Genomic DNA, 15,579 nt, shown 5'->3' on the forward strand with positions numbered 1-15,579 from the left:
TTGAGAAGACTTCAAATTTCTAGCCAACGCACTGCTATAGATTTTTGACTTTTGACCTTAACTAATTTTGAAATAAACTTTACAAAGATGTTTTGCTTTAGCTGAGATAATTTACCTTTCTTCTTTAGATAAACTTGAATCTTTGAGTTTTAGAAACTAAAAAAAGAAAAATTAAAAAATTGGTCACAGTGAGCTGTGAACCTTATTAGTCTTTTTTATTTTTTAGTACCTGAAAAATTAAATAGTTATAATTAAAAAACATTAAAATTTGAACATTTAATTACACTTCAATTAATTAACTTAATCTTTTTTAAATACAATGTATACAAACAATTTAATAATACAGCTTTTCCAAAGTAATCAGATATATACCATGAAGACTAATATTTTGCTATTTTTTAGGCCTACCTCTGTTATTAAAAAATCAATAAGTCTGTTGGAAACAACAGTATAACAGCTCAGCAGAATCTCTGTATATCGGCATCTCAAAATAAATCACACAAATAAAGCACCAAGCTTTGATGTAGATGTCTTTTTTTAATTGTGACCAAGATGCATACTTCTCCACAGTGTTGCTGCTGGTTCTTAAACGGAGTTGAACAATTTTGAGGAAATATCTAACTGCAATTATTTTTTTTACTGATTGCGATATTGGGGGAAAGGATAAATTTTACATCATTATTCTCATTTTCATTGAAAAACATATTTAAACTATTTTTTCAGGGATCTGTACTAAACAAAGATGTCTGAAGTCTGCAGCACCACAATATTTCAGTTAAAATGGTATTTTGACACACATTTTGCCTTTAACAAATAATGCATATCCTGTGATTTAAAAATTACAGTAGGCGACTGTGATTTCGATAAAAACTTGATTTTTGATTAATTGTTCAGCCCTCTTAAAAAAGCAGCAACATCCATGCATCTGTTATTTCACCTGCAGGCTACTGTCACCTCAGTACAGTCTGACTAGAACTGATCAGAAAAGAGCACAAAAGTCACATGATTCAACTAAACTGACCAACAACCTAATCCAAAAGAATAAATAAAGGAAGGATATGCGTTTGATTTCCTTCAATCCTGATCCTGGTTTCAAGCCAGTCCTGATAGGGATAACTCTACTTACAACACTTGCTGCTCTTCTGGCTCTAGTATTCCCAGTCCCTCTCACTACAACACACTCCTGAAATCCTTAAAACTTCTTTAAATGTTACAGAAAACAATTGCAACTTTATCCTATTCTTTTTTTCCCAAACAAATCAGGCCACTCCCCCCTCCTCTACCCCTCTCAACCTTCCCCTTAACCTCCCCTCTCTCTGTTGTGTGGGTTCTTTCACCACGTCCTCAGAAAAAGGAAGCCGTCACCATGCTTTGGACCACTTGCAATGATGCCCGTCTCTCTCCTCTCTAAAGATTCTGCAGCAGAATCACTCCTAGGAATCGCTCTGAGATTGTCGGACTATAAATACTTCTCTACCTCCAGCCTCCCCCACTCACTCTCAGCCAGCAGAAGGACTGCTCCTCAGAGACAGTGTGATGTTACTGTTTTACGACACTGAAAGTGGAAATTATAATGATGAGTTGTAGTTTCCTGACATTTGCAACTGGACATATTATTAATATTAACATTAATAAAAAATTGCATAAAATAGCAACACTTTTTTATTTGTGGGTTTTATGTATATAGGTAAATAAAAGCAGAGATTATGGGCCCTATCTTACGCTGATCTTAAGCGCAAGTGGAAAGTGTGAGGTGCAATTCATTTAATTTATTCAAGGTGTGTCCAAAGCCACCTTTGAGCCAGGAGTGCAGGGGTATCCTGTCCTGTCCTGCCCTGTGCACCAGCAACACGTAGCAGGATACCCCTATCAGTTGCACCTGACAGATGTATCAATTAATCAAGTTCCTTGATTAATTCCCAGGTGAGTTTAGGCCATGTAATAAACCAATCAGAAAATCAGTTCTCATCACCTTTAAGAAGCAGGTGTCCCAGGAGTGCAAATGGTGGCAGCATGATGGCGGATTCACCAGGAGGAAACAGAGAAAAGATTTTCAAGCAAGGAGTCAGATCTCCTGGTTTGAGAAGTGAAACATTACTTATCCACACTCCTGTGTGGGAGAAAAGCTTAACATAAATGAAGGTGTTGTTCCAAAGACTTTGCGCTTTGACCAGGTTTTAGCCGGTCTAAGGTGCAAGTGGTTTTTGCTCCAATGCACTGAGCACATGATAGCAAATGTGTCAAACCATGCCTTCATTTTGCCTTCATTTTTAGACCTCCCATCCATGGCCACACAGACCTGATGCAAGTTCATTTGCTATTCTGCAGACGTGGCAAAAATGCACTGATGTAAGATAGCAAATCCACCTGCACCACCAGTGCAACAGCATTGCACCAAGTGTAAGCTAGGGCCCTAAATTTGCAAAAAGATAATATGTCCACTTTAAACACTTTTGTTGGTTTGGATGTTAACATCATTTATTTACATTTTAAGTATTATTCCGTTATTTCTGCACATTTGCTGCAAGTATTTTGTTTGCTCTTGAAGATAAAATCACAAAGTGGCAGAAGATGTACTGACCAGAATACCACAAAAATACCAACTTGCTTTGTGTTGCTTCGTTAGAGTAAACCTCCTGTCTGTTTGCATCTCTGCACCCACATGTGCCCCATGTGTTCTGTGCCAAATTGTAAGACATAAGACAATCCAAATTTATTTGTGTTTCCATCCACAACTGTTTTACAAATATAAGATTTGGTTCATCAATATAAACAGTAGGTGGCACTAATGCTAAGGTACCATTAGCGTTTAGGACTTAGTGGCATCTAGTGGTGAGACTGTAGACTGCAACCAACTCAACTCACCCTCCCCTTCTATTTTTTGTAATTCAGGTTTTTATTCACTTCTGTTTTATAAACAATGCAGTGTAACATGAAACAGCACACTACAACTGTAATAATAATAATAATGATGATGAAAGTAATAGTAATACACAACTAATAATAATATAAATAAAGAGAGAAAAGAAAAAAGATGGTACTAAGCATGTTTGAATAAAAAGGTAGGAATATTTTCAGTACATTCTCCGTGTACATTAAAAATTAGAACAGACTAGCGCTTTAATTGGGCCTGAAAAGTTGAGCCCGTCAAGACCCAATCCCAATAAGATTCTGTTCAAAATCAACCTGAACGTCATTAGAATATTTCAGCCTGAATCCAATTACAGCCCAACATTTTTCTCAACAAGCTTCCCTCTATATACCAAAGAGTAAGAGTTTTTAGTGACAGGGCCAATGCATGCATCAAATTGGAATCACCAGTGAAAAAAAATGGCAGAGAAAAATGAAAATAATGATGTAAATATAGTACAGCCCAAACCCGACATGAGCCTGTGAAATATGACAGAAATAAATTATTGGTCCTTGCTATTAGTGATTTGAAAGAAGCGTTGTCCGTCATCAACTTAAACCCTTCATCAAAAACAGGCTTTGTCTGACTCTTCCAATGGTGAAGAACAGTCCTTGAAGCACCAATAAATCCTGCAAGTACAAGTCTAAATTTTTGTTTGGATGATGATAGTAAAAGAGATCCATCCCCTAATAAACACAGCCAGGGAGATTCTGGCAGTGGTTTATGCAGCCACCCTCCAATACATTTGACTACTTGCTTCCAAGCAAAGTAAAGGAGAAACAAATGAACAACCCAACAATAAATGAAAAAAGTACCAGCTTCCTTTTGACGCCTCCAGCAGTAATTATCCTCTGTAAGTCCTATCCTTTGAAGTTTAACTGGGGTATAATTATACCTGTGTATGATTGTATGTTGTATGAATTTGCCGAGAGTATCTCTAACTGACCACCCTGCATCAGCTGCTGTAGTTTTCCACACACCCTATTCTGGATGTCGACAGTTTGCCATCATTTTATTTGAAAAAAAACTGAGGCTGACTGTGTACTCTAAAATTAAAATAAGATAGCAGTCTGTTCTCTTTTTTGCTCCAAACAGCTCCCAAACTTTCTCCCTCCCCTTCTAAGCATGTAGGAGAGCCTACAGTGGCCATGAAACTGATGAAGAACATCAGAGGTCCTCTCTAGAGCCAGTGTGTTCGTCTGTTCTAGGCTATTGAAGAAACACAGCAGTGCAACATGGCGGCCTCTGTAGAAGATGATCTGCTCCCTCTGCACATATAAAGGTCTCATTCTAAGTAGAGGGTAACACAGGAGTGGATTTCCACATCCCACTCCCACAGAAATACTCCTATCCTGTTCCAGTCCTGGAAGAATGATTGCCGTCTCATCCCATTCCTGTCAATCCACATTATACATTATACATTTTTACATATAAAAAATAGACCTATTGTTATTAGTGATGAATAGTGATGAGAATCCCACAGGAATCCAGAAAAATTTAATTCTAAGGTAATAATAACACAGTGATTCATTGATTCGTCTTCTCTTTTTTCAGGTTGTTATGAAAACATACTTGTGAATATTATCTTCCATTTCTGACCTTTAACCTGTAGAAGAGGAGAGATATAACTGAAAAAGCCAAAACACAAACCACCAGTCAAACTTCATATGTAGAAAACATGATGATGTGTCTCAATTGAAATTTGTCATGTTTTGGTTTTATGAATACACAAACTTTTCCACTTCAGCCAAGCATAAAAAAAAAAATCAACTACAAATAAATGAGCAGCTAATTAAAACCACACCTTCATTCTTTTAGATGCATTTATTCAGAAAAACTTTTCTCTAATGACAAGTATAAGTATAAGAACTGCCAATTAAACCATCACTGCCTGACAATAAAAATGGTTCCTGGGTGTAAACATGTGTGCAAGTGTTACGACCACCGCCGTTTCCGCCCCCCCGTGCTTAACCCTTTTGCCGTGTAGTTCTGTTATGTATTGCAGTGTGTGAGCTCCGGCCCATGATTGGCCTCCAGCTATGCGGGGCGTTACCTGCACCATCTACACTCGGCCTGCTGATTGGTGCCCCTTGATCTACCAATCACAGGAGTGCAGCTGGAAGTCAAAGAGATTTAAGCTCAGTGTGCGTGCCAGTCAGGGCGGCTGCCTCTGCCATAGACAGCTTGCCACACGTGCCTCTTGTTGCTGTTCTGTTTTAAGTCATTTTGTATGAGGTACTCGTTTTGAAAGGGACTGGGCCAGGGTACAGGTTCAATAACTGATGAAGTTGACTCACACACTTGCTAGGATTTTATCTTGTATTTGACTACACCAGGCATAGGAGTGCTGACTCGTTTGTACTTTTGTTTAAACCCCACAGGTAGATAGCTACAGGCTTCCCTTTTGTTTTGTTGGTTTTAGCCACTGTAGGAAGTTTGTAAGCTCCATTTTGGGAGCTCTCTTTTTGTTTTATTCTTTTCTCTGAGTTGAGCAGCACTCACCGGCCCTGTCGCCTGCTTTGATGCCTCCTTTTCTTGTGTACTTGCCTCTTTAACTGCCGGTACGAATAAATAACTTTTACTTACCAATTACAACTGGTTTTATGTTCCTTCCCTTTTCCCATCATGAGCTAAGGGACGTAACAGCAAGTGACTGAAATGTAAACTGAAATATGAGGGGTTATTTTGGTTATTTTCAGTCTTTCTACTAGGTTTCTTTTTGTGCAAACTGAAAATGTGAACAATGCAGGTGGATGGAAATGCTCGTCAAGACTGACAACCACTGTCCATCACTGATGGCTGACAGTCATTAACCACTGAGCTCTCTACCATCCTAACATCATGAATTAAAAGCCTTCTGTATTTGAGTTGAAGACCCCAAGAGAACCCAAGATGCTCAGTTAGGTTGGCTGCAGCAGCGTTTCTTTCTTGCAGGTCACTGTTAGTGTGTTTCTTTCATTCGTGTTGTTATTGTTTTCTTACTGTATCTTCCTCAGTAGGCAGCTAACTTTGTTTCAGGCTTCAGAGGCTGAACACAACTAAGTTACTAAGTAAGTGGAGATGAAGACCGTTTTAAACCTGGGTCGCGGGGATGTAAATCGGATGTTCATTTGGCAGGACTGTGACAGTTAATTGGCTCTTCTGTTTCTAAAAATAAAAGTCCAAAGTTTTTTTTTTTTTCCATCTGGAAATACTGTGCGTCTCCACCTGTCCCTCTCCTTCTCAGCTACCCAAACTCTGATCCATTCTCATCACATGATGACATGCTTTCTGCAGCAGGCTTCAATAAATTCAGTACATCCAGAAATTTGCTTGTTGAATCCTCAGACCACATCACTGCTGTGGTGAAAACCTCCTGTGGCTTTCTGTTCTACAAATGATTCAGTTCAAAGTCCTTCTCATTTGAATGAATGTATGAATGTCTCCCCTCCTACCTTCCTACCTCCTACCTGACCCTTCATAACCACATTCCTCTCTGCAGCCTCTGCTCTGCTGACGCCCTGCAGAATCGAGCACCAGGCCTGGCCTGACAGGCCCTCTCCAGTTTTGCCCCCTCCTTCTGGAATTCTCTCCCATCACTGTGACTGTAGCCAGTTGTGTGTTAGGTGCTCCACTTTGAGGACGCCTGTAAGCAGCTGTGATGATGGAAACGGTCCAGTAACCCAGATTGATTCCTAATGGGCAGCAGAGCACCCTGGGTAATTTAAGTTTAGCATTCCTGACCGACATATTACTGACAATGCCACACATACTGACATGCAAGAGATGAATGAAAAAATACTAATACATTCAAAAACATAAATAAATATATGACAAAAAGGCTATTTGAAAAAAGACTGTTAGGGTTGTGTGTGTGTGTGTATATATATATATATATATATATATATATATATATACATATATACACACAAAGAGTCTCAGAGTTCTCTTAATGCTAATCAAAATACACATTTTTAAACCATAATTCTTATTTAGCTTTGATTTAGAAGGACTACAGAGTTGACATGTTATGGCTGAGACACATCTGATTGAAATATTATTGAATGAATTTGTCTAAAAATAGAAAGTTTAAGTTGACGGAGATCTGGGACAAAATTTTAAAGGGAAACATTTTTTATTACAAAATCTATTTTCAAATAAAGATGATTATAACAGTATATTAGCACCAATATTATCAGTGCTGTTAGTTTTAGATTCTGAAGACTTAACACGTTTAAAAATAGTTTGAAGTTGTGAATTCCTGCCTGGGACAAGGGTGTAGTCTCATGTTAGTTTCAGTTTACTTTTCACTTAAATTCAGTGTTAATGGTGTGAGCACCATTTCAACCAATCACAGAAGTGAACCACTGTATGTGTCATTACATTAGTTTTGGTGATTGGTGAACCAGCAGCATGTTTGCTACCAAAATGTGGTCTGTGAGGAGACAAATCTGCTGTCTTACGAGATGTTCATATGTGCAGTCCTCTAAAGTCTGCTGATATGATCCAGATCAGTACCAACATGAACAGAACCTGACAGAGCTCCATGATGAATGATATCCAGTACAAAAAGTATTTTTGCCTGCAGATTGTTTGACCAATAATCAAACATCATTTCCACCACATGAGTTGTGTTTACAGTTTCTGAACCGTTTGAGTTTTGCCTTTGTGATGCAAACCATGCCAGATGGAAAACTGAAACAATCTTATCATCCTCGCACTGGTTTGATTGAGGAACTGGACCTTTAGGTGTGACCCTCCCCTCAGTGATCATGAGCACTTTCCACAGTTCAGCCTTGTATAATACATGATAACAGGATTTTAATACACTAAGAAAAACAATATTATTGGCCAACTATCACCATGTGCATTTTGGTGCAAATCTGGATGCAGAGGAAAACTAAAGGTTCTAAATATTCTTTTATTATTAAAATAAAACATTCAAAGGTCTGAGCATCTGTGGCCAAGAAAATAAATAAAATCAATAAATGAACTAAAACATTTGCGCTTTTGCTGCACTCGCCTCAAAGTGGTGGTTCCCAACCTTTGTACTTAAAGGTGGGGTGAGCGATTCTGGAGGAAGATTGATTGTTGACTCTTATCCCCAGGTCATCAGATACTGATGCTTTGAGTTGGTGGCTCAGACCATCCACTCAACAAAACACTGGGACTCATGTAAAAACATTTTTACATTCTTATCTTTAAGTTCTCATACTTTTTTCATATGTGCACATGCATACATAACTGACATCCCCAATAATACCATATATGACCATGCTTCCTGCTCCATATGTCAGGAAGTGTTCATTCATGAAAATGGCATCAAAGACGAAACAGAAGAACTTTTATGAAGTTTGATATCATGCTTTCAGAGATCAATAAAGGAAAGTTTGTGATTTTAACAGCATCAGCAGTGGAAGCTAAGAAAAGCAAAGAAACGTGACACTGAGTGTTGTTAATGTCGTGCTACCTGACAGTCGGGAAGGTTGATATGAAAATGCTAAGACTAAGAAACAACAGCAAAGTGATCGATGACTCAAGAGGTGGTCAAAGGGAACTTTCCATCACAGAGGACAGAATAAGTGAGGATGTTCTCCTAGACAGAAACTTCATAAACTTGCGTGTGCAGATGGACGGCCAGTACACCTGACAGCAGCTCATAATAGATTAAATTAATGATGAGAGGATTTGCGTATAAATGTGCAATTATATTACAATTTGAACTGCAATCAAACATGAGAATGTTCATGTAATTATGAAGTGTAATTTATTTTTCAAACTCAAAATGTCCACATTGGATACCAGCAGACTGACTGCACATGACTCTGCACAGTATTTGACAGCCTGAGAATGAGACTTAACAATCCAGTATCTTCCTCTAGAATCATTTACTGCAACTTTAACAAACCCCTGTTTTAGCACTGAGTATGCTTTTTTTTACTGTAGGTCCCCCTCTCCTAGAAGACCCCACCCTCCCCCTCCCTCACACACATTTTCAAGGGGAAACTTAATGTATTATCATCATAGAGTATCCAAGCATCCTGGCATGTAACGAGAGCTGTGAGGCTGCATTTCTGGAGCCGGTGATGGGATGTCAGGTCTTTGGGTTTGAACATTATCAATGCAATGAAACCAGCCCCACCAGAAATGAACAAGAGCTGGAGAGCGTAGAGAGAGGAGAAGGGTCAGGTGCTCCAGAGGTTCAGGAGTGCAGCAGGTGGAGGGTGTGGATGGCGTGCAGCTGATTGCTTACAAGAACTGCAAATTACGTGACCTGGGTGAATTACATAATGAAGCGGTGTTAACATGTCTCCACTTAATTTCTGTGTGACCCTCATCTCACAGATGAAAACACCTCACATTTGTCGCTGTAAGACTGCTGCAGAAGCCTGAGTGAATCTGGGTCTGAGTTTTTATATATATTTATTTATACACAGTTTTGAGGCCTACAACATTCTAAGAAAGCAGTAATATCACACACACACACACACCCACTGCCATTTCTATGGCAACAGTTGCTATAGTCAAATATCCAGTGAGCAAGCACACTCTGTACAAGCAAACATACATACACCACCACCACCTACATCCACTAATTCATACAGACTTATCATGTCTATATAGTCATCTATACAGTATGTGCATCCAGTGCAGTTATATGAGGGCCAGAGCCTGAGAGGCCTGTATGTAGTAAAGAGGAAATGTTTTATGGCTCAGAGTGCAAAAACAGGGAGTGACTCAGATACAGAAAGAAAAGGAAGTGACAAAAACCGAGAAACAAAGAATATAGTGCATAGTGCGTCATAGTAATTTCTACTTTTCTATGATAGTAATGTATAGTCTTTTCCTCTGATCAATCACACCATCTTACACTAAAGTGCTGGTTGTCCTATTAAAAAACTTATCAGAAGCTGATGCCACCGCCTGATGTAACTCTCAGCCGTGAACACGGTGCCAACTCACCCGCAGGTTGATCTCCCTCATTCTCTCCTGCCGCAGCTTTGACAGGTTGGCCACTCTGGACATTGTGACAGCAGCTGTATCTTCTCACGAGGACGGGTTTTAAAAAACGACAGTCAGAAAATAAAATATCCAATATTAACGTTTGTGCGCTTCTCTGTGGATCCCTCAGAGCCCTGCCGGAGAGAGAGAGAGAAAAAAACTCAAAAATCTTTCCTCACTGGCCAACTGCAATGTGCTTCTGCTTCTAGTGAAGTGGCTGTTCCTGTGAGAAATCTGACTTCTGAATCATCACCGCCCCCTCACACACACACACGCACACACACACATACACACACACACACACACACACACACAGTGTTCAGCTGTCTGTGAATGCTTGGTATAGACTATTATTTGCTCTTTGCTGCATCCCAATATGAAGCCATTTACAAAATGCTCAAGTGTTACAGTAGCTGTTCACACTGAGAGGTTAGAAGAAGACAAAAAGTTAAAGGTTTGCATTACCTTGTCAGGTGATACATTTATTGCACACGTTACATTAATGTTTTAGAGCATGATGTGTTTAATGTGCTGTAGCGATGTCAGACAGTCAAAGCATCCAAAACTATTCAGCTAATATATTTTTGTAGTTTGCAGCTTATTTATAGATATGAGCTCCCTGACAGATGGGTGGATTTTATCTGTCTGTTGTCCAGTCATTAGCATTAGGGGTACTGATTGCTGTAGTATCAATCTGGGAGCCCATTGGCTGTCGTCTGATGATGATTGAGCATCTGGGGGCAACAGACAATGGGCCTGTGGTGTAGCCAAGCCAAGACTTCCTTTTCCTTCCTTCCTTCTCCATGTGCCTGTCATTGTTTGCAGTCTGATTAGCAACTTGAGATGGAAGAATGGAGCTGGAGGCTAATTTCTATGAACATATATCTGCATATGGAGCAAATAAATTTTAAAAAAGTTAATACAGAGCTAAATTACCAGCAGACAATGGCCATTGGGTTCCAAGATTGCATTGCAGCCAATGTGTTCTTTGCTTTCCGTGTGGACTGTTTACCCGTATGCAGCCAAAGCCTGCTCAAATGTGATTGGTCAATACTACTCAGACTACAAACCAGAGGTGGGACCTTGTTCACAAGTAAGTCTCAAGTGTTTGCACTCAAGTCCCAAGTCCCAAAACCAAAGCTTTGAGTTTCAAGTCATAAACCAGTCATAATGATGGCCATTTAGTGCCCTTTTTTTCTGCACCATCCAATGTTGAACAAAGTTGGAGGTCGTTGTTTCTCCGTCTGTAATTTTTGACTCCCATGCTCTTTTTTTTTTGTTTGTTTGTTGTTTTTTTTTTGATCACCGTGTAGTTTTTGTTGGAGAAAAATGATCTTTGGTGTCATTTTTTCCAACTGCAGCTGAGAAATGTAACATTAACTCTTCATGGTTCTCTCCTGTATTTTGATTGGATGTTACCTGACTGGTTCAAACAAATCTGGGGAATTAAGTATTGACTTGCTGAGAATGAATAGTGTTACCATTAGTTGATTCAGGAGATGAAAAACTTTTTAATCTTCGGGGTTTGTGGAATGTAACAAGTATTCAAGTCATGTGACCCAAGTCTTAACAGAAACCAGAATACCACTGAAGACCACTGAAAACAACAACTTATGGATAGAAAAACTAAACATTGCAGCAGAACAGATTGGGAGTAAGGATGTTAATGATTAATTATTAACTGATAAATCAGTAATGGATATTTAATCAATAGTCCAGACATGATGGTAATTGCACCTCATTTGACAGTGTTTTGTCTGATGGAGCCCTGCGTTGAATAAAGAAATTTAAACTTGGAATGAGAAAAAAAAAGACAAAACAAAACAGGAAAAAAAGGGAAATTGAAAAAATAAAAACAACGATGTGTTTTGTAGTTTTGTCCTACAATTTATTCACGATTAATCAATTGTTATCATTTTCAACTACTGATTAAGAAAAATACACAAAATTTGCAGCTCTAGTTTGGAGAGGTGACTGTGAGCACTGAGCAGAACAGAGAAGGAGTTAAAGAGAAGTAAGTTAGACTGAAGATTTGGAGAAACAGAGACCCCCTCGACTGATTAACTGCTATTGATAATGTGTTAAATATAATGGTTAAAAAGTAACTAATACACTGGGTAGTTTTTGAAATGAATACTTTGTACTTTGATTAAGTATTTTTCTTGCACTGGGACTTATTCGTCTTACTTGAGTACAGATTTTCAGTACTCTCTCCTCCACTGATAATACGTCAACTGATACTGGCATTTATATATGTTTATTTGTGATTTATGTAGAATATGAGTTGTACAAGTGTGTTCAACTTTGATTTACAACATATATTCCAAATGACAGTTACACTGAGCAGATATTTTCTGTCAGGTTGTCACCATGTGGATCTGTTGGAGCTGCTGAACAGGCTGTTCAGAGGGGAGATTTGGACAGAACACTATTAGTCTTTTTCTTCTTCTTCATTGCTTGTTCAGCATTACCACAGAGCTCACCCACTTTATGGTCTAAACCTGTGTTGCCACTGGTTACCACTTGGCTACTGAGATTGGACACCTTAACTCTGCGTGTGTGTTGGTGTGTGTGTGTACATGTGTGTGTGCATCATTTGTTTGTGTGGATTTCCCGCGTGAGGAGGAAGGAAGGCAGGCTGCACCAGTGCAGCAGGAAATGTTTCGACACAGTGCCAGTCACAGTCTTGACACACAGCGTCTATTAGAAAAAACTGATGCGCAATGAGTTTGTCTTTGTTAATATCTATTTTTAGCCATGTTCCCAAGATGGCAATGCAAGGCTGGACTGTGGCTCTTCCATGTAGACATTTATGGTCCCCAGAGGATGAGTCCAACTGACTTTGGTGATCCTCTGACCCCTGAACGCCAGCAGCAGGTTGACATTTTTAGCTTTTACCAACAACTATTGGATGAATTTAACTGAAAATGAACAAATGTTTCTTGTTCCAAGATAATTAATCCTGCTCTGACTTTCCATCTAGCACACTTTTCACTGATGATTGTATATTTCATTAGTTTGAAGATATTTTGAGTTTGAAAAATAAATTACATTTCATAATTATGTCGATATTGACAGCATTTCAAATTATAAACTAATTGTAAATTTACTTATAAAGCCTCTGATTAATTAATTTTATGTATTATTACTTCCTGTCAGGTGTATTGGCTGTATATCTTCACATACAGGTTTATGAAGTTGCTGTTCATCCTCATACAACATCCTCATTCTGTCCTCTGTCCCTGTGATGAAACATCCCCCTGACACCCTCCTCCTCCTGAGGTCATTGAATGCCTTGCTGTGGTGAGTCATTTTTTTCATTTAAGTCATTTTCACATTTCTTCTTCATTTCACTCACAGTCTCATGCATGTGCACTCAGATCTGAACAGGTGGATCATTTACAGTTATCTGAAGTTACGAGTGTTAGCTGAATCTAATGTGGAATATTCGTATGAGCCCTTTGTTTGAACAAGACAAATTTAAGATAAGAATATGAAAATGTTCTTGCATGACGCCCATTGTTACATAAGTCACAAATAAGTCTCAAGTCCCAAGTCAAGACACAAAACTCCAAAGTCATGTCCTGAATCAAGATTGACAACTCCCAAGTCCTAATCTTTTAGTTTCAAGCCCGAAACAAGTAAAAGTTCCCAAACTGGGAGGTGGGCTCAGAGCTGGATGACCAGGGGAGAAATTCAGAGTGAAACAAAGTTATAATAAAGTTGTGATCTGTGTCTCCAACTGTAATTTCAGATCTGCACATTTTGCATACTGAAATTTGTTTTTTGTTGACTGCTGCATAATTACGTGAATTAAATGATATTTGGTATATTTTTTTCCACTGGAGCTCAATAACATAATATTTGGTTTTCTGCTGCTGGATTGGTTCAGACAAGGTGGATCAGGGGAATTAAGTGTTGACTTGCTAAGAATGAAGTGTTAATATTAGTAGATTCAAGAGATGAATTGATTTCTGTATCCATTCATCCCCATCCATCCATCCATCCATCCATCCATCCATCATCCATCCATACATCAATACATCATCCATCCATCCATCCATCCATCCATCCATCCATCCATCCATCCATCCATCCAGCATACTCACTCTGTCTCTGGCCATTTACAGCACAGCCCTGCACTGGGAAACTGGAATTCCCTGGTGTGAGGAGACATGTGGTAATACACCAATCCACTGATGTAGTGCAATCTTGGTGCTCCCCCATTGTCTCCATCCAAAACACTGGGTAACCAGGGAGATTGATGGATGCATATCTTCTTTGTTATGACTCTGGGGAAAGTACTGCCTGCATTTTTAATCACAAAACAAGTACAGGCCAATTATTGTAAATAAAGATGGACAACATGACTCCACTTCCTTCAACTGTACAAAAGTGAAGAAGCCAAAATATCCCAGATACAAGGGCTGCCATTTTGTGCTGGTGACATCATTCAGAGCCAGTCTGCAGCAGTAGTGACCAGTGTTGGAGCCGCTGTATTCATTTCCCGCCCACACAGCTAGCTGACTCAATCACGAGCAGAGCTCAGCTGTCAATCGTGACTTGAAGCCCTTTTTAACATATACATATATATATATATATGGAGCTCAATAACGTAATATTTGGTTTTCTGCTGCTGGATTGGTGGGAATTAAGTGTTGACTTGCTAAGAATGAAGTGTTAATATTAGTAGATTCAAGAGATGAATTGATTTCTGTGCCCATCATATATATATATATATATATATATATATATATATATATATATATACAGCCATTGAAACCTGTTTTATATCATCAAATAAAGTAATTAAAGTCAAACTGTACACAAATATGAACACTCAAACTTCAGCATGATAAGAACTACTTAAAATGACAGAAACCATCTTTGGAAAAACTGTGGCTCGATGTTTCAGTTTGGCCCAAGTGCCATCTGTTAACATAGGGAGGCAGGATTTATGACCTGTTCTGCAGCCTTCCACCAGGGGGCAGAGGAGATGATTAGGCTTCACTTTAGCAGAGCTGTGATCCTGTCCATTTCTAATGTACTGTATGTCTTTGGTTATTTAGGTTCAGATTCAATGTGTTCACTGAAACAAAAGCGTTACGTCAAAAATATACTGTATATCATAAGTAGACTCATGTTTATGTCGCAGTCTTTCAGCTCCAGAACCCCTTGTCCCTTTAAAGGATTAGTGGTTACAGATTGGTTATAGGTTATAGTTGAACAGTGTATACCAGGGGACTACAAACTCTAATCTCAAAAGAGACATTTTTGGCTAAAAAGAAAATGAAGAAAAGAAAAATCTGTCTGAACCCCCAACTATTATATTTCAGTTTTTTTTCTGAGACTTTTCTGTTGGATTTGGCATTCATAACTAGGCTATGTAGACTCAAGACTAGCCACCGGCAAAGTTTAGCTGAAAATGTGCCAAGCTGGAGATGTAGGCTATGACACACATTTTAGTTGAGGAAATATTAAAACATTTTTTATTATTCTGTTTAGAGGCTGCACATTTTTACAACCGGAGAATCACCGTAGACCTACAACAATGATAAGTGAAAATGAAGATGTGGAGAAAAAACTATTTTATTCATTACCATATCATTTTTGTCACAGCCACAGGGAGCCAGTGGAGAGGGGCCGGGGTGGATCCTGAGCTTCAGGTTGTAGACCCCTGGTCTGTG

The 15,579-nt window shown here is 38.8% G+C and overlaps 1 protein-coding gene across 4 annotated transcripts in view; it reads right to left on the reverse strand.

The window, feature by feature from the left end:
• Positions 1-10,096, reverse strand: part of arhgef2a (Rho guanine nucleotide exchange factor (GEF) 2a) — a 48,102-nt gene extending 38,006 nt beyond the window's left edge. For all 4 annotated transcript variants that reach the window (XM_084738821.1, XM_084738818.1, XM_084738819.1 and 1 more), the window contains exon 1: positions 9,854-10,096. In XM_084738821.1, the coding sequence (XP_084594947.1) occupies positions 9,854-9,916 (63 nt within the window). In that variant the 5' untranslated portion in view covers positions 9,917-10,096. The remainder of the gene's footprint in view (positions 1-9,853) is intronic.
• Between the last annotated feature and the right edge of the window lie 5,483 nt (positions 10,097-15,579).

This window comes from Lutjanus erythropterus, chromosome 16 (genome assembly GCF_056507025.1).
Source record: "Lutjanus erythropterus isolate fLutEry1 chromosome 16, fLutEry1.hap2, whole genome shotgun sequence".
Taxonomy (NCBI): Eukaryota; Metazoa; Chordata; class Actinopteri; order Lutjaniformes; family Lutjanidae; genus Lutjanus; species Lutjanus erythropterus.